This window comes from Stenella coeruleoalba (genome assembly GCF_951394435.1).
Source record: "Stenella coeruleoalba genome assembly, chromosome: 13".
NCBI lineage: Eukaryota > Metazoa > Chordata > Mammalia > Artiodactyla > Delphinidae > Stenella > Stenella coeruleoalba.
The window spans coordinates 36,611,701-36,638,816 of record NC_137159.1 but is presented as its reverse complement, the minus strand read 5'-3'; the positions used below and the strand labels follow the sequence as shown (position 1 = coordinate 36,638,816).

Here is a 27,116-nt window from a genome sequence, read left to right as displayed (position 1 = left end):
TTAAGAAATACCTAGAAACAAATAAAAACATAAACATAACAATCCAAGATCTATGAGATGCAGTAAAAACAATTCTAAGAGGGAAGTTTATAGCAATACAAGCCTACCTCAGTAAACAGAAAAATCTCAAATAAATAAGCTAAACTTCCACCTAAAGTAACTAGAAAAAGAAGAAAAAGCAAAACCCAAACTTAGTAGAAGGCAAGAAATAATAAAGATCAGAGCGGAAATAAATAAAACAGAGACTTAAAAAACAATTGAAAAGATCAATGAAACTAAGAGCTGGTTATTTCAAAAGATAAATAAAATTGATAAAGCTGTAGCCAGACTCATCAAGAAAAAGAGGACCCAAATAAATAAAATCGGAAATGAAAGAGAAGTTACAACTGACACCACAGATACAAAGGATAAAAGATTACTACAAACAATTATACACCAATAAAGTGGACAACCCAGAAGAAATGGATAAATTCCTAGAAACATACAATCTCTCAAAACGGAAACAGGAGGAAACAGAAAATATGAAAAGACTGATTACCAGTAATGAAATCAAATCAGTAATTAAAAAAAAAAAAACTCCCAACATACAAAAGTCTAGGACCAGATGGATTCACAGGTGAATTGTGTCAAACATCTAAAGAAGAGTTAACACCTATCCTTCTCAAACTACTCCAAAAGGGATGCTTCCAGACTCATTCTGCAAAGCCAGCATTACCTTGATATCAAAATCAAAGACACGACAAAAAAGAAAATTACAGGCCAGTACTCCTGATGAACATAGATGCATGAATCCTCAACAAAATATTAACAAACCGAATTCAATAATACATTAAAAGGATCATAAAATATGATCAAGTGGGATTTAACCCAAGGGTGCAAGGATGGATCAATATCCGCAAATCAATCAATATGATAGACCACAATAACAAATTGAAGAATAAAAATCATATGATCATCTCAATAGATGCAGAAAAAGCTTTGACAAAATTCAACATACATTTATGAGAAAAACTATCAACAAAGTTGATATAATGGGAAAATACCTCAACATAATAAAGCCATATATGACAAATCTACAGCCAACATCATACTCAACAGTGAAAAGCTGAAAGCATTTCCTTAAGATCAGGAACAAGACAAGGATGTCCATTCTTGCCACTTTTATTCCACATAATACTGGAAGTCCTAGCCACAGCAATCAGACAAGAAATAGAAATAAAAGAAATCCAAACTGGAAAAGAAAAAGTAAAACTGTCACTATTGGCAGAATACATGATACTATATATAGAAAATCCTAAAGAAGCTACCAAGAAACTATCAGAACTAGTAAATGATTCAGTAAAATTACAGGATACAAAATTAATAAACAGAGTCTATTGTGTTTCTGTACACTAACAATGAACCATCAGAAAGAGAAATGAAGAAAACAATCCCATTTGCAACTGCATCAAAAAGAATAAAATACCTAGAAATAAATCTAACCAAGGAGGTAAAAGCCTTGTACTTGGGAAACTATAAGGTACTGATGAAAGAAACTGAAGATGACACAAACAAATGGAAAGATATACTGTACTCATGGATTGGGAGAATTAATAGTTAAAGTGACCATACTACGAAGGTGATCTACAGATTCAGTGCCATCCCTATCAAAATACCAATGGCATTTTTCACAGAACTAGAGCAAATAATTCTAAAATTTGTATGGAAATACAAAAGACCCCAAATAGCCAAAACAATCTTGAGAAAGAAAACCAAAGCTGGAAGTATCATGCTCCCTGATTTCAAACTATACTATAAAACTATAGTAATCAAAACAGAAATGGTACTGGCACAAAAACAGACACATAGATCAATGAAACAGAATAGAGAGCCCAGAAATAAACCCATGCTTACATGGTCAAATAATCTATGACAAAGGAGGCAAAAATATACAATAGGGAAAAGAGCCCCTTCAATAAGTGGTGCTGGGAAAAATGGACAACTACATGCAAAAGAATCTAACTGGACTATTTTCTCATACCATATACAAAAATAAACTCAAAATGGATTAGAGACTTAAATGTAAGACCTGAGGCCATAAAACTCCTAGAAGAAATATAGGCAGTAACCTCTTTGACATGGATCTTAGCAAATTTTTTTTTTTTTTTTGGATCTGTCTCCTCAGGCAAGGGAACAAAAGCAAAAATAAACCAATGGGATTACATCAAACTAGAAAGCTTTTTCACAGCAAAGAAACTATCAATAAAACCAAAAGGCAGCCTTCTAAATAGGAGAAGATATTTGCAAATAATATAACCAATAAATGGTTAATATCCAAAATACACAAAGAACTCATACAACTCAACATCAAAAAAACAAACAACTCAATTCAAAAATGGGCAGAGGACCTGAAGAGACATTTTTCCAAAGAAGACATACAGATGGTCAACAGACACATGAAAAGATGATCACTAATTATCAGGGAAATGCAAATTAAAATCACAGTTGAGATACCACCTCACACCTGTCAGAATGGCTGCTACTAAAAAGACAACAAATAGCAAATTAAAAGTCTTGGTCAGAATGTGGACAAAAGGGAACCCTGGTGAACTGCTGCTGAGATAAATTGGTACAGCCACTATGGAAACAGTATGGAGGTTCCTCAAAAAAGTAAAAATAGAACTGCCACAGAATCCAGCAATTCCACTTCTAGGTATTTACCTGAAGAAAACAAAAACACTAATTCTAAAAGATATATGCACACCAATATTCACTGCAGCATTATTTACAACAGCCAAGATAAGGAAGCAACCTAAGTGTCTATCAATAGATTAATGGCTAAATAAGATGTGGTATATATACACAATGGAATATGACTCAGCCATTAAAAAAAAATGAAATCTTGCTATCTGCAACATCGATGGATCTCGAAGGTATTATGATAAGTGAAATAAGTCCGACAAAGACAAATACTGTATGCTCCAACTTAACATGTGGAATCTGTAAAACAAAACAAACAAACAAAGCAAAAGGAAAACAGACTCACAGAGAATAAACAAATGGTTGTCAGAGAGGAGGGGAGTTGGGGGGTTGACAAAATAGGTGAAGGGGATTAAGAGGCACAAGCCTCCAGTTATAATATAAATAAGTCATGGGTATGTAATACACAGCATAAGGAATATTGTCAATAATACTGTAATAATTTTGTATGGGGACAGACAGTTACTTGACTTACTGTGGTGATCATTTCATAACATATGCAAATGTCAAATCATTATACAGTACACCTGAAACTAACATACTATTGTACATTAACTAACTTTTTTTGTAATTACAAAATAAAAAATGAAACATTAGTAACGTTGACCATCTTTTCATGTGCTTATTGGTCATTTGTATATCTCCTTCAGAGAAATGTCTATGCAAGTCCTGTGCCCAATTTTTAATTGGGTTGTTTGTTTCTTATTGGTGTGTTTCACATTGATTCTTAGAACTATTAGGAATGTATAATTCTGAAAAATCACTACTGTAAGAGAAATATATTTACATATATCTAAGCAAAGAATTAAATACAACCCAGGACAATAGAATGTATATGAAAAGAAAAGAATACCATAGGCTCATCAAAGATTATTGGTCAGAAATCTATAATAAATCAAACTAGAAGTATTTCTTTTACTTTTAACCTGACTATAACTAATATCAAGATCAGATATTACCTGAGAGATTTCCTGTTGATATACTGTAAAATGTTCCTTGTTGATCTGTGGGAGGTAGAATGAAGGTATGACTTCAGTGTCCACAAAGTCCAATCCCCATGTTTTTGTGAAGAAGTCAGATTCTCTTTTTGCTAATCTAGGATCATTTAATGCTGCTGGGAGATTTACTTTGGAATGATATATAGTCCATCTATGTTGATCTGTAACTAGAGATGGGGCAACACATAAACTATTTGAATCACCTGCAAAAAGTAAACAAGAGAACTCTGTAAAGTAAGTTTTATGTTTGAAAGCACATTCTAGAAAAATAAAAATGCTTAGATTATACAAAGCAACTAAACTCTCCCTTCTATAGCAAATGCTTTAACCTTCAGCTGTCAGCATCAACTGCCAAGGGGAGGAAAAACATGTACAAGATAAAGGATATGCAGAATTTGAGGGTTGTAGTTGAAGGGTGGGGGAAGAAAGTCTTTCATTAATTTCTTTCCTTAATGTACAATTTATCTTTTTTTCAACATCAAAACTCTTCTACCTTCTACTGTATGTCTTCTATCCTTTAATACTCCAGGTTTTTTCCACAGGTAGGCCTTTTTTCTATTGTTTTATGGCAGACACACCTGGTTCCAATATCCTTTTTTTCAGCTTATAATTAGATAACCAAAATGCTGCTGTGACATTAACCATAGAGGAGAGAAAAATATACAGTCGGTTCTCGTTATTCACAGTTTTGTTCTATAAAGTCACTGGAACATTTAATAAGCAAATACTGAACCTTTGCTCCTATGGGAAATACAGGGTTACGTTCCTGCAAATCTTTGCAACTTTCATCATCCAATCAATATATAATCTTGTTTTGTGTGTGTTTCTGTTTAAAGATATCTTATTTAATATATATTGTTCATTCATTAACATTGAACTCACGGCTAACACCACTATAACTCACACCTGAATGAAGCTTATGCAACATACGTATTCTCCTCATAAGACACAATATAGCCTTCCTGTGCTTAGAAACACTAGAAAGCACTTCAGTACAACATTTGGAAACCATTTTGAACAGCAAAATCATCAACAAAAATACAAAAAAATGTGGCACTAAATAGACCACAAAAGGGACATGTGTTTACAGCATGAAAGCTGAAAGAAGGCAAAGTGTTGCTTAGTTCAACCTCAGGTGGGAACGTGCATATCAGGCGATTCAAATTTTTCACTCCTCTGTGCTTGTCTACAAATGACCACAAATGTGCCACAAGTATTGATTTAGGCGTTACAACTAAATTTTAGGAATTAAGCAAATTTGCAAATATAGAATCGGCAAGTAATGAGGACTGACTGTACTATGTTTAACTGAAGAGCTTTCAATCTGTACCCTCATTTTCAAAACTTTTCTTTCAGTTTATATAAGTGACTTCGTTTATGGAAATGTATGAAAAGAACTATATTTCAATTTCTTAATCAACTTATTTCCAAATTATGTCTTTAGTTTTCATATCGTAAAATTTACTCTTTTGAGTTAAGTATATGATATCTGACTTCACTTAAAGATAAAACAAATCCTCAATAAAATTCCTCAAAAAACGGAAAAAAAGGTATTACCTGTGGGTTCCTTGGGACACACATCTGGCAGTGACTGCACAGGTCGAATGTGTTTTGTCGGGTCTACCTCTTTTTTAAAGAAAACATCACTGCTGCTTCCTTGAGGCACTGGTGAAGAACTGTGGCTTGAAGCCATTGCATAAAATCACCACTCAACTGAAAATGAGCAACAAATAATCATCAAGATACTTAATACAAATCAAAACTCATCTGTAAGTACTATACATGTCACAAAAATTTTCTTTCAAAAACAGACACATTATTTAAAATCCCTCAAGGTGTAAGTACATAATTTGAATACTCACTATCAATTGTGGGAGTCATTCACTATATTTAGTTTGCTAAGAAAGTTATTTGTCCTTGTTTAAAAAGTATTCTCCTCAAAGTGAAATATCCTTATTTAGTCTTTTATCCAAAGTGAAAATAGATACCAAAACTGTAACCAATATATATTAAAAATTCCATTCATTCAGCAAGTATATAATAATTATACATTATAGCAAAGTGGGTTAAGTGCATGGGTTTTTGAAATCTGACTGTCTGGGTTCATACCCCAGCTTCACTTACTAGCAATATAACCTTGAGGAAATTTACTTAATCTTTGTGTGTTTTACTTCATGTGTAAAAATGGAGATGAAAAAAGATCCCATCTCATAAACATTTTGTAAGAATTAAAGGAATGGATATATGTAAAGCATTTAAAACAATGCCTGCCTCAAAGTTAGTGTTCATAAATGAACACTAGTTATCATTATGTTTACAATTACTATGTGACTGTCACTATATTAAATGTTTATAAAAGAAGTATCATTCTTCAAAGTACTTGCAATTACATTAGGTAATCAAAAAAATCAAAACCCTAAACAAAACACAAGTTAATCTATGTCTACACTTTTTAACAAGTAAGAAAAGAATTTGTGGGGCCAAGACAACATAATAAAGGCTACAATGTCAGCTAACACTTTACAAATGAAGCAGTACATAACCTGGATAATGAAGAACATGTATTATTTTACTATCGGAGGGTAGAAACTCATATTGCTGATCATATCAACCAAACAGCAGACATTCAATAAATACTTTTTAATGAAGGAATAAATAAATGAACATAAACAGAAGCTTATAGTTGAAAAGGAACTTAGAGATCACCTAGTCTAAGTTCCCTGATACTAGCGATAAGTATGACAAGGCCCAAAAGGATTAGGTGGTTTACAAAGATACATGTGCTTTAACAAGTTTTTTAAAAAGCCAATTTAGGAAACCTGGTGAATAGAAAAGTAAGAGTAAGAAATAAAAGGAGAGATATAAGGCTAGGACTCGTGACAAAAAAAGTCATCCCCTCTAGCTCCTCTATAGTTTGATGGAAAGCTAAAAATTACATTTCCCAGACTTCTTGTATACCTGTCTCAGTCCTTCTAACACAAAGGAAACACATCCAATTACACCATTCACTGAGACCATAAGAAACAAGCTGCTAAGAAAAGAACAAAGATAAATAACTTCCTCAAAGTTCCGGAAAAAGCAAAAAACAGCATGAACAAAGGTTAAGGGACATAGAATAATCATAAGACTATGCGGAAACTGACTTGGCTGGAGTGAAATGTTTGCTGACAAAAATGCTGACAAAAGTACTGACAAATAAATCATATTTACACACACACACACACACACACACACACACACACACACAGACAGTATGGTCAAACTACAGGAGCCAGTAGAGGTTTGGGGGAAAAGAGTACTATGATGAAAATATCCGGGAAAATTAATCAGAGTATTGGTTTGAAAGCCATCACTGGCCCATTGCATTTATATCCATATATATTAAGTGTACAGTTGTTTCTGTATAAAAGCATTTGCATATTTAAGAAGAAGAAACATTCAAGAATGTTTCCTAAGGATAGGAAACACTGATAACACAGAAGCCTGTACATTCAGTGCTTGGTAAAGACAATTCTACATGTGACATTAAGTCTGTTTAACTTTTTTGTTAATTTCATCAAATAAAATGGCTAAAATAAACACATTTTGACACTTAAAGAAGTAGGCTACAAATATATGGAAAATGTGTTTATGTCGAACACCCATTGCTTGATGTCAGATAAATTAAATATTGATTCCGACAATAGCACACTACAATTTCAATGTATTCTATTTACCATCATGTTGTTTTAACAGCAAAAAGAAAGCCTAATTGACATCTTAGGAACCTAGAAATACTTGAGGAGATGAGGACTTGTGGAAAAACATTTCTAGACTCCTATAAGTTACTTCTATATCTGGGTGGGGAAATAAAAATGGCTTATTTACTCCTTAAAGATTCTGAATTGGGAAACATGCACAAGTTTTCTGTTTTTTTTCCACACCCCTCCTAATTCTTATGAAAAGAGGGACAATCTCTAGCTATAAAGGGATTATGTACAATTAGGGTACTGCCTACATGGGTGAGCCCCAATTTCTATCCATCTGACTCTCAGATCCTCTCACCATCCTGTGTTTAAGATGATCTCCCCACAGTAAGAACCAAACTTTGTATTAATAACCACATAACATGTATGACACAGATACTTGGTAAGTGCAATCATTGGTAATAAAACATGGGAGATTTATTCACAAAGCATGGATGTATAAACAAATAAGCAAATCTACATGGCCTCTAAACCAAACAATTTCAACAAAGAAATAATCTTTCATAAGAAAGTTTTAGTGTAAGTGAAGAATAGTTTGTCTATCCAGAAAAAAAAAACAAACAAAAAAACAGAATACAGGAAAAAGGAAAGCTCTCAGCACTAAATGTAGGCAACCCTCGATTTTTAACACTTCCACTTGTAACTACCATCTAGATACAAATTGGGCATTTGACCAGTGGTCACCAATAATGAGAATCTATAAATAGATCCACCCTTCTTCACATGGTAACCTTCTCATAATTATATCATTACCATACTCAAATATTTTCTCTTGAAGTCTTCTTTGGTTTCTTACACTTAGTCGCTGTTTATTTCTATTTTTGTACCAATCATACTGAAATTTTGGTTTTCATACAGGTCTTTCCTATTAGACTGTGAACTTCTTGATGTTTCCATTTTCCTGTGTATTCTATATGCCTAACACAGTTCCTGGCACACAGAAAATATATTATATTCTATAGATGAATGAAATGGGTAGTATATAGAACAGAGAAGAGAGAAACATTAGTTAGACAACTACCAATAATCCTTGAGTGAGTAGACAGAAGCATGGGTCTGGACTGATAAAGAAAGGAATAAACAGACTCATTCGTTCCAAAAGAAAAAAACTGCAAGGATGTGTAAATCAGAAACATTTGATTTTTCTTTCTTGTAGCTCAAAATATCTTTTTATGCTAAAAGTTCAGTTAAGAGCTTCTATTTAAAAGGTCTAGAAGCACTGTCACTCCAGAAGCAATGACCACACCAAGTGCTCAGACCCTGGTTTCTAAATACCATTCCCCACAAAGAAACAATGGCTCTTTAAAGAAATAGTTGACTCCAAACCTGAAGCACAGAAAGAACAATTTGATCATGAGAACACTTGTGTCAGAAAGCAAGGAAATGCTCTAAGACCAGTAGGATCTATCAAAAGGAACAAGGACCAAGTTAAAGGGCTCCCACTGACCACATTTAGGACAAGTTGAGCGCTCAAAAAAAAACCCCGAGTGTAACATATTGAACAAATACAAAATAATGAATCTATAGTGTTACTTGGGGGGAGGGGGATGAGGAAAAGGGTGTGGAGTGGGAGAGGGGAAAGGAAATCTCTTATTTATAGAAGAATGCCAGTAAATGTGAATGACTGAAATAGAAAATCACCATTTTGTAACCCCCAATGTAAAAATCAATTTAGGCAAAAATCATCAATATATGCTAAAGCTACTAGGTGAAAGGCTGTTCAGAAACAGAAAATTCACCTAGTGCTAAAGTATTACCTCACAGACTACTTTGCAAGGCAAAGGGGAGAATGTATCTCTAAAATGGAAAGATCTGGCTGTCACCACCTTAATTAACTAAGTCATCAAATTTGGCATCATTCAGAATAATAAGACAACTTGATATTATGTGATTCATGAAATAATAATATGAAATAAACATCATCGCCTATGAAGCATTCTCACCAAAAATGTTTAACACAATCTAATCAAGCCTCTAGACCAAGGGTTAAGCCTTTTGTCCTGTGGATTCCTTTGGCAGTCTGGTAAAGTCTACAGAACCCTTGCCAGAATAATGTTTATAATGCATAAAATACATAAGATTACAATGGACAATTATACTGAAATATAGCTGTCAAACTATCTTCTTAAATTTTAATACAGTAATATTTTTGCTTGATTATGCAAATTTATCCTAATTTCTAAGCAATAAATGAGCATAAATATTTTGAGATAAATTTAATATGATATGAAAACATCTGAAATTTCTCTTGGTGACAAAGTTACAGGTAGTGCTAATACCCCTGTGAAAGGTTTCTTACATTCACAATTAAAGGAAATGCTAAAATTCAGTTAAGGTATGGCTGCTCAATCATGGCACCACTGACATTGACATTCTGATCTAGATAATTCTTTCCTTGTACATTGTAGGATCCTTAGATGCATCCTTAGCCTCTATCCACTTGATGCCAATAGCAGCCTCGCACCCAGTTGTGATAACCAAAAATGTCTTCAGGCAAAGCCAAACATCCCTATGCGGGGGAAGAGAGGAGAGAGGACAAAAATCACCTCAGTTGAGAACCACTGAATTAAAATAAAGATGTAATTTTTTCCCCATCCAAAGTTCCAACTCCCTGTATTCTATCCACAGACCCTACAGAGTATGTGAACTGAGTTAAGTACCTTTGCTCTAGACCTACCTTCCAGTCTAAGAAAACAGAGGGGAGTAGGATAGTGAGATTTAAACCACAACATGGGGAAACAAATAAACTGAGAATATGAGACACTCTACAAGAAAACTGGCCTGGACACTTAGATGAATGTCATTTTTAAAAGCTGGGGAACTATTCTATATTAAAATAAATAAAGAGACAACAACTAAAGGCAATATACAAGCCTTGACGGGATGCTGGTTAAAAAAGAAAAAAAAATGCCTCTAATACACTCTTGGAACAATTGGGAAATTCTGAATATGGATTGGATGTTATATGAGATTTTGGAATTATTATTAATTTTCTTAAGTGGATTGATGGTATTGAGATTATGGGAAAATGTCCTTATACTCAGGACATGAACAATAAAGTATTCAGGAATGAAACATGATGCCACCTACAACTTACTTTCAAATGATTCAGCAAAAAATACACACAGATAAACAAATATGGCAAAATGTTAAAAATGGTTTATCTAAGTCAAGTACATATGACTAACATGTTCTATTCTTTCACTTTTCTGTATGTTTTGTAGTCTTCACAATAAAAAGTTGGGGGAAAGAAACTATATTTTTCAAACATTAAATAGATAAATAATGCAAAATATCAGAAAGAAGGAAAAACATTAAATTTGTAACTGTTAATCTGCCTGAAGATGGCATTCTTGTACAACTTCAAATATGGAGGAAAGAAAATCAATAAATTTCAATCAAGTTTTAATGCTGCAGAAGAATAATACCATATATAGAAACGAATTCCTTAGAAGCTGAATGAGAAGGCAGCTGAGATGGACAACCATTTACCACAGGCATTACCCAGATACTGTGTAAAAATCTCTTCCCTTGCTTCCACACTATAATATTAGCTGCTTACAGAGAACAATGATATTACAAAATCATTTACAGCCAACTCTGAACTATCTATGAAATTGCCTATTACAGGTAAAGTAATAGCAAAAGTCTTTTTTCCCCCCTCTACCAAAGTGGTTAACAGAGATATACTAACTAATCATTTTACTTCCCTTCTATTCTTCAGAAGTGATACCCTACTTTATAATATACCCTACTTTATAAAACCTAAACTTGCCTGCCCTCTATCGGCCTTCTATCACACTGTGGTCCTCTAACTGGTCTCTGCTTTCAGTCTAGACCATTCTGCACATTGCTTTAGGATTAATCTTCTAGAATGTTTTCATTCTGTCATACTTCAGCTCAAAAACCTTTGCTTTCATTTGGAAAGTTATTCATTACTTTCCAAACAAGTGCCAAGTTTTACAAGCTGGTACTCAAGGATTTCTACAATCTGATGTTTACCTTCCTTTCTAGCCTGATTTCCTATTACCCATTGATAATCTCTATTCTGGATACGGTGGTCTAATTGTCCCTCTAATCCATCACACTATCAAGGCTTCCTTGTCTTTGTTAAGGCTGTGTCCTTCCTAGAATATTCATATCATCCTTCTACCTATCCAATGCCTCTTCTTCCGTCAAAGGTCATTTCAAATTTCATTTCTAGATAACATATATTAAGAAAACAAATATACAAACACTCTAAAATATGAACAAAAATAACCTCAGCATTATTTTTAAGAGTGAAAAAGCTGAAACAAACTTCTAAATAAGAAGGAATCGGTTATTTAATAAACTATAGTATAGCCAATGGATTACACTGTCATTAAAAATAGGATTGCAGACTTCACATCCACTAGGATGGTTACTATCCAAAAAAACAAAACCAACCAACCAAACATCATCAACAACAACAAAAAGTGTTGACAAGGATGTGGAGGTACTAGAAGCCTTATGCACTGTTGGTGGGAAGTAAAATGGTGCAGCCATTTCAGAAAACAGCATGGCAATTCCTCAAAAAAGTAAAACTAGAACTACCATATGATGCAGCAATTCCACTTCTGTGTATATACCCAAAAGAACCGAAAGCAGGGTCTTGAGGAGTCATTTGTACATCCATGTAATAGTAACATTATTCATAATAGTCAAGAGGTAGAAGCAACCCAAGTGTTCACCAACGGATGAATGGATAAACAAATGTGGTATATATGCACAATGGAGTATTATATTCACCTTAAAAAACGAAGGAAATTCTGACATTTGCTATAGCATGGATGAACCTTGACGACATTATGCTAAGTGAAATAAGCCAATCACAAAAAGACAAATACTGTATGATTCCACTTACATGAGGTACATAAGCAGTGAAATTCACTGAGACAGAAAGTAGAATGTGGTTGGCAGGGGCCAGGGAAGGGAAAACAGGGAGTTGTTTAATGGATTATAGTGTTTCAGTTTTGCAAGATGAAAAAGTTCTGGAGATTGGCTGCACAACAATGTGAATACACTTAACACTACTGAACTGCATACTTAAAAATGGTTAAGATGATAAACATTATGTTATACATATTTTTTACCACAATTAAAAATTTTTTGAAATACAATTGCAAAATATTTAATAACACAAAAATGTTTAACATATATTGTTAAGTGGAAACAGTTTTCAAAGTAGTATGCCAGTATGATCCCAATTTTCTAATTTAAAATAAGCATACATATTTCCAAAAAAAATTGCACGGACATATACCACAATATTAACAATGGTTACTGTCAAATGACAAAATTATAAGAAATTTTTATTTGTTTGTGCTTTTTTTGAATTTTCCAAATGTTTTCCTATGAAAACTTATTACTTTATATTTATTAGTCAGGGTTCTCCAGAGAAACAGACCCAATAGGATATTTATAAGAGAGTTATTCAAGGAATTGGCTCACCACCCAGTTGTGGAGGCCAAGAAGTTCTACAATCTGCCTTCTGCAAGCTGGAGAACCAGGAAAGCCAATGGTATAATTCAGTCTGAGGCCAAAGGCCTGAAATACAGGCGGCTGCTGCTATTAAGACCCGGAGTCCAAAGGCCTAGAACCAAGAGCTCTGATGTATGAGGGCCAGATAATTCGAATGTCCCAGCTCAAGAGGAGAGAACAAATTCACCCTTCCTTTGCTTTTTCTGTTTTATTCAGGTCTTCAAAGGATTAGATGATGATGATGCCTGCTCACACTGGCAAGGGCAGATCTCTTTACTCAGTCTACTGAATTAAATGCTAATTTCATCCAGAAACACCCTCAAAGACACACTTAGAAATAATGTTTTACCATCACTAGTGGGCATCCCTTAGTCTAGCCAAGTTGATACATAAGATTAACTATGACACTTTATTAATCAGGAACGATGCTATTACAAAAGTTCAGTTTCAGCCTTATACCTACCTCCACTATGAATCTTTCTAATGACTATAACCCTCAGAAAACTAGCTTTCCTTTGAAGTTGGAATACTTAACGATCTATATCAGCAATTTACAAACTTTTTGATCCTGTATCCCAACAGTTAAAAAAATTTTAAGCAATCACCGTTTACAAATTATATAGGGTACAACTGTATATTAATGCAGGTTATATAAAATTGTGCTAAATGGAACTTTTTTAAAGATAGAGAGAAAACACTTTTAAAAATAATCTAGTTTATTAATTAATGGCAAAAAGTACTTTTTACTCTATTTTTAATCAATAGCAATGTGATTGCACTATACCTCATTATTATTAAAAATCTTGATTTAAACTTTATGAAATGGTGATTCAAAGGTTTGGCTCTAAGTTCAATTTATTTTTATACCTGGCTTTTAATGCCTATTATAGAAAATTTAAAAAGATACTCACGAATATATGTAGAACCAAATGGAAGAAATCACTGATCACACTTCCTAAACTCTCTATTTTGAGATTTTTAAAACAGGGTAGAAAACTCCAGTCTGGGTTTTTAACGAGTTCATCATTTAACAAAATAACATAATGATGGAATATTTCCAAACATCTGTTTTCAAAACAGATTTACCATAGCTTGAGTGTTTCTAGAAGATCAACTACTATTATACATTTTCTTATTCATTATTTAAAAATAAAAACAAACAAAAACACCCTGTGGAAACAGATTTAATGTGTGCGTCTGTCTGTGTTTTGTGTCTGTGTGTTTCACTATCTGTTTGGTTAAATATTACTGACAGTCACATGCCATTTCTGAAAAGATCAGCAAATTTGGAATGCTTTTTCTTATTAAAAAAAACACAAAACATACATAACATAGTCTTAAGTTTGACGGCTATTTTGAGTACTTTTATGTATGGAAGAGCTTGTACTAAGAATAGGAGAATCCAACTCTGTGCTTTGCTTATTTGTGGTTCCATTGTTAGTATTCATCCAAGATGTGACTTCTCTTCAGGAATCATTTTAGGTTAATTAAACATTTTATAAGAGTTGGTTTAGTTAAAACTAGATAGCATAATTTGTAAACCCAATTAACTATTCATGTAAGGCTATTACATGACAAGGATGAACTAAGTGAAGGATACCACTCTTAATCCCTTGAGCTTACTCACTTATCTGTAACTTGACTATCTGATAAACATACAGATGGATTGAAGATGCTGGTATCAATCCTCATAATAAATATTAGTACAGGTTCATTTCTTTTTTCTTTAGATAAAAACTGAATATTCCTTAAGCTGGGTGGAATCTTACAAAGGAGTTTAGACTTAATCCACAAGACTGTAGTGAGTCATTATAGACTTAAGACACGAGTGTTGAATAGATCACTCTAGGAGAGTATTAGTGAGGAGGGCCAAGTATAGAACCTAGGAGGACTCCAACATTTCTGAAGAAAGAAGTGAAAGAAAGATATAAAGAACAGCTTGTGATAAAGACAAGAAGGAACATCCAAGAAGGTGGGAGAAAAACCAGGGAAGAAAAATCAGCTCAGAATTGGCAAATAAAACACTAAGGCAAAAACCTCCTTTAGATTTGGAAATTAGGAAGTGACCACATCACATTGGGAAGCGATATCAAGTCCAATACAGGGGGTAGAAGCAGAATGCAGAGGTTAGAGTGAACTAGGTAAGGAAATTAACACACAATGGCTATTGTTTCAAGAGACTCAATTATGAGATTACAAAACAGAATATATAGTACAATCTCATTTTGGTATAAAAACTTTATATAGCTATATATAATGTATAAAAAGGTATATGACAAAATGTTAACGGTGGTTATATAATAGGCTTTTCCTGACCACAGTATCTAAGCACATCCTCCCCTTACTCTATCCCCCATCCAACACACATATCCCTGTTATTCTCTACTAGTAGCATTATGGTTTGTGTACTTTATAGTACTTTCTCAAATTATAACTATTTATTTACCTGCTTATTTCCTGTCTCTCTCGCTACATCATAAAATTATATTTGTTTCATTCATCTTCCTATACCACACCCAGCACAGATGAATGTTGGATGAATGAATGAATAAATGAATGACTCTCATGGAAAAGGAGGTAAGCACACACAAGCCACTAACAATATCTCATATAAGTTCACGTGTATTCAAAACAATCTAAAAACCTAAGTCGAGAATACGCTACCTTGTTTGTATAACATTACCTAACTTTCTAATATTTGATTCTAGATTTCTACCTTTCCTGTAACACAGTATAATATATTGGTTAAGAAAACTAGCCATAAAGTGAGTTAGATCTCTGTCATTTAATAGTTGTGTGACCTCTGACAACTTTCTTACATTCCTCTCAGTTTCCTCGTTTATAAAATGGGACAGCAACAGTGTCTTCCTCATAGGAATGTTGTAACATTTAAATGAAATACAATTTACATAATCTATGTACTTGGCACATAGTAGACATTCAATAAATAATTGCAACTACTACTATTTACCATTATAAACATCTTAAGCCTTAACATTTGGACTGTGCCATACAAAGTTTTAAAATAAATTTAAACTTTAGGCTTCTAAGCCTCCTCTATTCGTGTCCCTTGCTTGAGTGCGCCTAGTTTGGGTTGGGTGGGGGGAAGCAAACCAATATGGGCAGATATAATTTACTGTCAGAAAAGTAGTCAAAGCATAGAACAGTGGTCCTCAAAGCCATGCCAGTAAAAGGAAAGAAAAAAGAGTAGTGGAAAATGATGATGAAGCTAGAATAAACAGTAGCCTAAAACAGAAGCAATTTTTGATAAAAACTGTGAGAGAGAAGAGGGATGATGAGGCAGAGAAGCTAGAAATAATGCTGTGGAAGACATTTGAATAAAGGTCAAAATTCAACCCATGGGAGTAGAGTGGATGATATAAATATTACAATCTCTGAGTTGGATGGGACTTTCAGAGATCATCTGGCTCAACTTTCTACCGAATATATGAATCCTTTCTACAAGGGGTCTTTCTACCTCCACTTGAAAACATACAGTAATAGAGAACTGACTACTTCAAAAGCAGATTATTACTACAAAACAACTATAATTGTTTTAGGAAAAAAATTATGTCTTGTAGTAAACAGAATTCTGCCTCCCTGAACTTTGCATCACCGTTCCTAGTTCAATTACATTACAGAAATATTAGTGTAAATAATTCTAGTCGCAGGAAAGTAATATTACAAAGGAAGAAAGTGCAGAAAAAGAGGGCCAATGAGAGCTCAGAGCAAGGGGTGGGGCCAATACATGTAAGAGGTAAGGAAGAAAGCAATCAGAAAAACCATCCTACAGAAGCCAAGGGAGAAGTGTCCAGGAAGAAAGTGTGAAAAGTAGTGTCAACATGCTGCAGACAGAGAGGTCAAGAAGGTTATTAACTTCAGAAAGGATACTGGATTAGAACAGTCTTAGGACAGTGTTTGGGACAGACGCCATACCACAAGAGGTTAAGTAAGTGATGAAGTAACAAAAGCAACAATATCAACATATTTTTGGTGATGAAAAAAAGCGATTAGAGTTGAGCAAGAATTATTTAGGCCATGGGAGGCTGGAGCACATTTATAGGCAAACAGCAAGAAATCAACTGAAGGGTGAGATTAAAAGAAACAAGAAAAAGTGGTGGAGAAAGGAGATGAGAGAGAAAGAAGAGTTAGATACTCATGGGAATGGGATGGGGTGGAGAGGAGGAAGCAGAAAAAAAGATAAAGAATAATCATACCCAGAGACTATGAGGCACATTGGGCTATGCCCCACCTTGAGAAAAACAGGACTTTGTCAGGCAGCAGTAAGAAAATGAACAAGCTGATCCAGAAAAGTTGCCTTCCATCCTACTCTTCTGCCTAATGCCCTTATCCATGATGGGCAGGCAGATCAGCTGGGACTTGGGTGAACCTGGATTGCCTCACTCCTACCACTAGTTCTGAAAATTCTCTTAAGTCCTAAGATTAAGAGTGCAATGAAAATATGTTATCTATGAAATAAGGAAGGATGGCAGAGGAGAGGGAAGCAACAGAAAGACAATAAGATGAATTACATCATTACTAATATTTGACTAAACACTACACGGTTCATAATTGCTTGCTTTCATTCAGATTATTTTGTTGGTCTTCCTAACAACCTAGCAAGAAAAACATTTCTGAGTGAATCTGTGAATGAATGAATCATTGATCCCTATTATGTGGATAGAGAAACAGGTTCAAGAGTAACTTGGCTTCAAACCATTTAGCTACTTAGTTGTGAAGATGCGACTTGCATTCAGATCTTCTGATTCAAAATTCCATGTCACTGTCACCAAACCACACTGCCTCTCCGGAGAGAGAAAAAAAACCCCAAAAACCTATGTTTTTCACTACTGCCTCCCATCCATTTCAGGCACCCAGTGCTCTACTTTTCTGTCTTCTTTTTCTCCTTATCAGATCAATTACTGATCCAATAACAATTATTTAGAAGAACAAGTCCATCTTGTTGGGGTTTTTTTTTAAGGTTTTTTTGATGTGGACCATTTCTTTTAAAGTCTTTATTGAATTTGTTACAATATCGCTTCTGTTTTGGTTTTTTGGCCGTGAGGCATGTGGGATCTTAGCTCCCCAACCAGGGATCGAACCTGCACCCCCTGTGTTGAAAGATGAAGTTTTAACCACTGAACTGCCAGGGAAGTCCTCTATGTCCATCTTGTATTAAAAATAAATGATAGCAATAATTAACATCTGATTGTGATCATTTTTTAAAGACTATTTTTTAGGGCAGTTTTAGGCTCAAATAATTTTATAAGACTGGGACTGCTAGAAAATTATTACTCAAGGAAAAAGACACTTTTCATCAGTATAATTTACTACTTTTGTTAACAAAAGGATAATTCCTGAGCTGCAATGAGGGACAAATACGCTACTATGGGCTATCAAGATGAGAAGACAAATACTTATTTATATGATAGCATTAATTTGTTAGTATTTCTTGAAAGCCCAAATCTTTAGGTTTAAATTTTAGCTTCAGTATTAAGATAACTGTGAGCAATAATGTATATGATATACAATTTTTTAACATTTTAAGTACTTTAAAAATTACGATTAAACTAGATTCTGTCAGATGATAAATCTTATATAGTAGAGAAGTTTATTATTTGTGTCTTAGCTGTATGAAAGAAGCTTAACTATACCATTTACCAGAAATTGGCTCTTAAAATTCCAAAAATGTTGTGGCAAGTGCTTTTTTTTTTTTTTAACTTATATTTCCCAATACATGTGCATGCTCACATACAGATGCACATACATTCAATAAGTAAAGGGAAAAATCACCTAAATAATCACATAAGAAAGATCTTTTTAAAGCCCTCAGGATGTGTACTAACACTATACATGTTTGTGATTTGTGAAAAATTGATCTAAAATTCACCAAGTAAGCAAGATAACTTCATGATGAGTCTTCAGAATAGCTCTTAGAATTTAAAAATTTCCTATAAATAAAATGACTTACAGATCTCTTTGTTACTCACATCACTCTGTTATTGGTCAAGTCAGTCATACAATCAACTAGGTCATTCCATCATTGGATGACTTGATTTTTTTTTTTATATATATACAGCAGGTTCTTATTAGTCATCAATTTTATACACATCAGTGTATACATGTCAATCCCAACCTCCCAATTTATCACATCACCACCACCACCCGCTGCCACTTTCCCCGCTTGGTGTCCATACGTTTGTTCTCTACATCTGTGTCTCAATTTCTGTCCTGCAAACCAGTTCATCTGTACCATTTTTCTAGGTTCCACATATATGCGTTAATATACGATATTTGTTTTTCGCTTTCTGACTTACTTCACTCTGTATGACAGTCTCTAGATCCATCCAGTCTCAACAGATGACTCAATTTCATTCCTTTTTATGGCTGAGTAATATTCCATTCTATATATGGACCACATCTTCTTTATCCATTCATCTGTCAATGGGCATTTAGGTTTCTTCCATGACCTGGCTATTATAAATAGTGCTGCAATGAATATTGGGGTTCATGTGTCTTTTTGAATTATGGTTTTCTCTGGGTATATGGCCAGTAGTGGGATTGCTGAGTCATATGGTAATTCTATTTTTAGTTTTTTAAGGAACCGCCACACTGTTCTCCATAGTGACTGTATCAATTTACATTCCCACCAACAGTGCAAGAGGGTTCCCTTTTCTCCACACCCTCTCCAGCATTTGTTGTTTGTAGATTTTCTGATGATGCCCATTCTAACTGGTGTGAGGTGATACCTCATTGTAGTTTTGATTTGCATTTCTCTAATAATTAGTGATGTTGAGCAGCTTTTCATGTGCTTCTTGGCCATCTGTATGTCTTCTTTGGAGAAATGTCTATTTAGGTCTTATGCCCATTTTTGGATTGGGTTGTTTGTTTTTTTAATATTGAGCTGCATGAGCTGTTTATATATTTTGGAGATTAATCCTTTGTCAGTTGCTTCATTTGCAAATATTTTCTCCCATTCTGAGGGTTGTCTTTTCATCTTGTTTATGGTTTCCTTTGCTGTGCAAAAGCTTTGAAGTTTCATTAGGTCCCATTTGTTTATTTTTGTTTTTATTTCCATTACTCTAGGAGGTGGATCAAAAAAGATCTTGCTGTGATTTATGTCAAGCAAGTGCTTCTTAAAATATGACATATTTGAGATATTTTAAATTACTATGATTAAAAAATAATCTCTACTAACTTCCATCACATCGATCTTCAGTTGGACATTACAGTGTGGTGTTTTTTTTCTTGCATATATCAGTATTTCTAAATTGGGGGAAATCAAGTTGAAGCTAAAGGAACAGAAAATAAGAACAAAGTTGTGCTAATCTAATTTGCTTTTTCCTTACATTCCCATTTGACATGTATGAGACCCTGGGCCTTGTAGGAAACTCTGAATACAGGTGTTTCCTGAAGTTCCTTATTTACTTTGATTTAGTGACAAGAAGGAACAGTAAGAGAGAAATTTGGCCAGAAGGATAAAAAGTATAAATATTTGTAATATTAAATTTACGTATTTTTAAATGGCTATAAGTACTATTTCACGTGTGACATTCTTATCAGGAATAAAATCACAAATATGCTCAAAAAACAACATAAATATATTTTTTAAATCTAGATGTTATTAAAATTAAAAACAATGTCTTTTTTCCCCAGCACTCATCAGAGACTTAATACACTAAAATAACATACTATAGCAACCGTTGAAATTAATGAAGGGTTCACAGGCCTGGAACTGAATGATAAAACTGTATTGTGAAAAAAATCTGTCTCTAGCATGTAAAAAATTGAATGAAATCAAAATATAACTTGGATGCTTTATTATACTCCGTTAGGGCATTGATATTACTGTATTACTAGTGAAATTTTTGTCAGAGTAAATCAGATGAGAACACTGGTATTCTGTTCTTGGTGTCTTGACCAAAGATTAACAAATAAATCCTAAAATCGCTCAAAGTTATTGGAGAGTACAAATGTCTTAAATATGCAAACCAGTAGATACTTATTAACATTTCTACAAAAAGAGTAAATTTAAAAGAAAATCTGTATAATCGACCCTACCTTGAAAATAGTTGCTAAGAGAAAATTATATATTAATGTTTTCCTAAGAAAGACAAAAATGACACTAGGATTTATCCACTGCTTTGGGTTATCCCTGCCTTGCTTCTTTCTAGAGTAAAAACAATCTAGTGTTAAGTCTATCTTTGTAAATAAAATACATTTTGTATTTAGATCCTTGAAGAGAACGGTCTTCAAATAATCTAAACAAGTATGTACTCTATAAATGTTAAGTAATAATAAAGATGATGCATTCAAGAAATTGTTTTTAGAGAAAATAAAGCAAAATAGCTAGAAACTCACCTTCAGTGAGTCAGTAAGTGGTTCAAGAATGAAAATATTAAATGTTAGTTTGAGGTATAAAGTAAATAACTATAAAGTTTATTAGTACTATAACCCCAAACCAACAATAAATTAGCATTTTAATTAATTACTGCTTGATTACCTCTATACCTCCTCTCCCCACTGTTTGGGTCTCTTAGCCCAGTTCTGCCTCACAAGCTTCTCCACTTAGCTTGGATCTCATGGTCAATTACTTCAACAGTCTCCCTTGGATGTTCAATTCTCCCTTCCCTCATCCATCTTCAATACAATCTGTCTTTGCTTTGTTCCTGGCTGCAGAACACTGCCAGAGAAAATTTATGTAAAACAAGTAGATTATACATTTATGAGTTCCAATCTCAGATGAGGCTCTGCTTAGCAGTCCTTTCACTTATTTATCCTCAAGCACTTCTCTTTCCCAATCCCCACAGTATTCATAACAAATTTTCATTACTCTCATGTCCCCTAGCTTACCTCCATCAATCTCACGCTCAAAAAGTAAATGTCTACCACATAGCAATAAAAAAAAGTCCTCAGATATGACTTCTTCCATCCATATCCAAACGTACCTAATTCTCACCTATACACAACTCCTAACTTTCTGAGGTACAGTATAGGTGTCTACTCTTTTCCAGAGTTAATCCCCCAACCTGCTGTTCTTGATCTCATCTTTCTGCACTTCATCTGAGACCTTGTCCTATTAATTATTCCCTGACTCTCCTGACTCTCCTATTGTCAATCTCATCAATCCATCAAAAAAAATGTTCAAGTACTAAATTAGAGTTCTTTCCTTCAACTCTATCTATTCAAGCTACTTCTTCTTGCCTCCCCTTCACTGGCAAACCTCTATTTTCTCTCTGGTCTACCTCCTTAGTTATCCATCTTCCATCTTCACCACTCATTTGGCTCTGGAAAAGGTGAGGAATGACCTGATTTCTAAATTCAATTGCTTATATTCAGTTTTCATCTAACCTGACCTCACTGCTCTCAAAAATCAATGAAGGTAATAAATGTAGATGGAATGAAAGAATTAGAAAAATCACCCTTTGTAACCCTCCAATGCAATGACTGATTCAAACAAGGATCATTAATGGATGCTAAAACCGTTAGTTTAAAAGATTGTTAGGAACAGGATATTTACATGGCAATGAAGTATCACGCTATCCATTATGTATTAAATAGTAGAGATCTGTCAGTTCTCACCTTTACCAAGTGATCAAGCTGGAATCACCAACAGGGGACAGCCTGACATTATGTGTCTCCTGATGTGATAAAGTGGTGGGTATATATATCATCTTTGTGGTATTCTTGCCAGAAATATTCTACCAGAATCGAATCATAAAGAAACAGACTAATTCAGAATATGGAAGATACCTGAGGACAAATGCCTCTACTTTTCAAAAGATAAATCCAAGAAGAAAGGGAGACAGTGGGACTAGTCCAGATTGGGAGAGACTAAAGAGACATACAAGCCAAATGCAATGTATGAATCTTGACTGAATCTTGCATTAAAGGGAGAAAAAAAGCTATAATTTTGGGACAAATGGGAAAATTTAAGTATGGACTATATGTTGAATAATGTTATTGAGTAATTGTTGACATTCTTAGGTATCATAATGGTATTGTGGTTACGTGAGAGAATGTCCCTGTAACTGGGAGATGCATGCTTAAGTATTAGGAATGAAGCATCATAATACCTACATCCTGTTTTCAGGTTTGGCAAAGGGGTGTGTGGTGTGTGTGTGTGTGTGTGTGTGTGTGTGTGTGTGTGTGTGTGTGTGTGTGTGTGTGTGTGTGTGTGTGTGTGTATGGTGTGTGTGTGTTCGTTCTACTATTCTTTTGACTTTTCTGTGGGTTTAAAATTTTTCAATAATAATAATAATGCACAAATGAAGGCTTACTAAGAACTGAACATAAGTAGAAATGAGTCAGATAGATGAAGGGGAGAAAGGGTGTGATAAGGAGAACCCTTCAGGAATAGTGAACAGTAGTGCAAAGGCTTGGAGGGAAGAGAGAGCTTATTGCCAGAAACCACAAGTAATTCAATCTGTCTATTTTAGGGGAACAGGGAGTTGTGGAGAGTCATTAGGCTAGAGAGATAAGTTGGGAAAAGAACTTAAATGAATTTATAAATCTGTTAAAGGAATAAGGAATGTGGGTTTCATCATGAGGAAAGTCACAGAAATAATTTCAGCTGAGGAATGATATAATCAAATTTGTCCTTAAGAAAAATCACTGATTATAGTACTGAAAACAGATTGGAGAAGACTAATACTAGAAGAGACCAAACAGGAAACTTGTAGGTGAGAGATGACAGTAGCCTGAACTCAGGTAATGGTAGAGGAGATGGAGAAAACTGGATAGATTCAAGATATACTCTTTTCAGTATTCCATATCCAAATTTGTAACTGCCTACTGGGCATCCTCACCTACAAGTCTCAGAGATACCTAAAATTCAATATATCCAAAACTTAAATTCATTATCTACCATCTTTATCCACCCTCTCTTACCTGCCAAAAACGTTATTCCTTCTCTAGCTCAGTTAACAACACCATCTATGTAGTTTACCAAGCTAGAAACACTAGAGCCAACTTAACTCCCTGACCTCTCCACATTCTTCAAAGTCTATACCAACTTGAACTGTCCTATGGATTCTACCTTTAAAATTCATCACAAATCCATCCCTTGCTCTCCATCCCAACTGACACTGCTATAGTTTAGGATTTTACTTAGCCAAATTGAAAAACAAAACAAAATAAAAACAAAACAAAACAAACAAGGGCACAAACTTTCTTGACATAACAATTATGATTTCAAAATTTTACTTTATTCACTCCTCATGAGAAAAACATCATAAAATATGATGAATTACCACAATATTCATATACAACCCTTAAAATATGAAGAAAGGCATGAATAGTAAATGAAGACAGAAGGAATTATTCCCAGCAAGGTAACTGATGCAGATAACTATAGCTTACTCTTGATAAGGCTAAAACTTTTTGTATAAGGCACTGTTGAAATTTTTAATTCTTAAATTATACATTTTTATGACTTTTCAAAGAGCATATTTTGAAAACAAGGTAACCTATTCTTTATAACTTAATTTCACCATTTTAATAATCAGTTTTTTTGTTTTGTTTTGTTTTTCGCGATACGCGGGCCTCTCACTGTTGTGGCTTCTCCGTTGCGGAGCACAGGCTCAGCGGCCATGGCTCACAGGCCCAGCCGCTCCGCGGCATGTGGGATCTTCCCAGACCAGGGCACGAACCCGTGTCCCCTGCATCGGCAGGCGGACTCTCAACCACTGTGCCACCAGGGAAGCCCAATAATCAGTTTTATACTGTGTTGTAATAGTGATACCCTCAGGTGCTACTGAAGGAAGTCAGTCTGCCCCTAGTTGGAAGAGCTCCAGATTATGGCAATAATACTAGTTCTTTTACTAGTTTGTTAGCAATATATTCTTAGAACTTCTCTCTTCTCCCTAGAGAGGTTGACAGCAGTTACTATTCTCTGCCTAGCTTTCTATATTCCTGCTTTGGCACCATCTAATTTGATTCTTCTGAAACAAGTAACTCTTTTTTTATTAACTGAGGTATAATTGACATATAACATTATATTAGTTTCAGGTACATTAACTAACTCATATAGTATTTTACAGTTGACATAGCATCTTAACACACATTACCTCATTTAATTCTCACAATAAGTTTATAATGCAGGAATTATCACTATTCCTACTTTATAGATGAGAAAACTGAGGCTCAGAAAGATTGAGTAATTTATCTAAAGTCATAAGGCTGGTAAATAGCAAAAGTGATTCCAACTTTTCAATCTTTTCTTCTTCTTTCACCAAATTAAGCTTGTTATAAAGAAATTAGAGTCAAAAGGGGCCCATAAGAAAAAAAAAAGATGAGATTCAAGCTTTGAATTTTTCTTCATCACAACATACACAATTAATTAAAACACTTTAGCTTACTTTCTCTCCTTTCTTCGCAGTTGAAGCTACCAGGAAAAGAAATCTAGATAGAGAAAATACTATTTATCTATTTCCAATTTCAAAAACCTATGCACCAGTAACAAACAATTCAAAACATAATAGTTCAAATCTGCAGTAAAGTAAGGCTGCCATTTTCAGGAAAAAATTTTTTTACCCTAGATTTGAAGACAACTAAACAGACTAAAGAATATCTGCATTATGTCACAGATTTCCTTTTAATTTTCCCTCAACCGCCTCCCCCTGCAAAGAGAGAGAATTGCTAGAGGACCTAAAGTTTTATGTAACCCACCAAACAATGCCCACTGAAAATATTTTCCAATCTGGTGGGAGTCAAGCACATTTGCTCAGGCCCTTACCAGAATAACACAAACTACAGGATTAGAACATTACTGATATGTAGGGTCAGATAATTCTTTGTTGTGTGTGGGGGGTAGGATGGAGTAGGACATGTCCTGTGCATCCTAGGATATTTAGCAATAGCACCGCACCCTCAGTTGTGACAATGAAAAATGTCTTCGGACACTGCCAAACGTTCCTTAGAGGGCAAAACTGCCCTTATTTTAGTACCATTGGTTTAGATGTTAGGGTCCTGGGTCTTTGAAAAAGGAGGTCTCCAACCAGCCCTGTATAATTTTTAAAAATTAATTTTGTTTTTAAAATTTGGATTTTTAAAAATAAGATGGTAATAGTACAAGAAGATAGCTAAATAATATATATGCCATCCTCCTTTAGGTTAAAGCATTTTAGAGGATTTTGTAACATGAATCGCATCTACTGTCACCTCTTCCCCTCCATCCCAAAGTTGGGGAATGTCCAGTTCTCTCCCTACTCTGCTAGTAAAATGTCAAATACTTACATACATATATACATACATACTTATATATACATCGGATCTAAACAGTTCTAACTTGCAAATCCCCATCTCTTGCCTTACATTGTCTCATTGTGGTTCTTGAGCCATGCATTCTAGAGATTCAACCTTCCACTCTTCAGATTTCCTCATCTGGTTTCTGCCATTTATTTGCGAAGCAAGCAGGAAGTAAGCTGATGACCTTTAAGATCTTTTCCAGCCCTAATATCCTATGGCAAAAATACTCCTTCAACTTTTACTTACTGACTTCCAGCTGACTAAATCACCTCCTGAGATCACTTAAGTCATTAATCCTAACTTTTTTCTTTCTCCACTCTTTATAGCAATCCATGAGGAATACAACCAAACAGTATATCAACTGTTTAAAACATCACTTATTAATACCAGTGATCAGTTGATTATTTCCTGTCCAGAACTATTTTAAACATGGAAATTAATCTTAAAAGAAAAAATTTTCAGGGAGCTGATACTATTTATGAGTGAACCACAATTCACTCATTGAGATAGAAAGTATATTAGTGGTTGCCTAGGTCTGGGGCTGGGGTGGGGAGTAAGGGGAGTTTCTTTTTGGGGTGATGAAAATATTCTAAAATTAGATTATGGTGATGGTTACACAATTATGTAAATATACTAAATATGGATGAATTTAACACTTTAAATAAGTGTACTTTTACTCAATAAAGTATGTAAAAAGCTAAAAGCAGGAAAAGAATTTTAATCAACTTTTACTGATAGGAAAGGAATGTGATTAAGAGCAAATTCTGCAGTTTGCCATTTCAAGAGTTATGTAAGATTTGATTTTAATTCTGACATAAAAACTTAATACCTATTCAGAAATAAACCTTAACTTTTCCAGAAAACAAACATATGCAAATTTAAT

General features: G+C 34.3%; 1 protein-coding gene across 9 annotated transcripts in view; it reads right to left on the bottom strand.

Annotated features, from left to right (window-relative positions):
• The window catches only part of VPS54 (VPS54 subunit of GARP complex), a 124,160-nt gene that overhangs the window by 65,878 nt on the left and 31,166 nt on the right, over positions 1-27,116 (bottom strand). For 5 of the 9 annotated variants that reach the window (XR_013830950.1, XM_079940236.1, XM_079940240.1 and 2 more), the window contains 2 exons: positions 5,295-5,450; positions 3,699-3,940 (listed from right to left, as the gene is read on the bottom strand). Coding sequence is in view for 7 of the 9 variants with exons in the window: in XM_079940236.1 (XP_079796362.1) it covers positions 3,699-3,940; positions 5,295-5,430 (378 nt within the window). In the remaining 2 variants the exon portion in view is untranslated. Of the gene's footprint in view, positions 1-2,841; positions 2,980-3,698; positions 3,941-5,294; positions 5,451-26,299; positions 26,954-27,116 lie in introns of those variants that run through there. The other 4 variants (XM_079940239.1, XM_079940241.1, XM_079940238.1 and 1 more) reach the window with 3 other exon arrangements.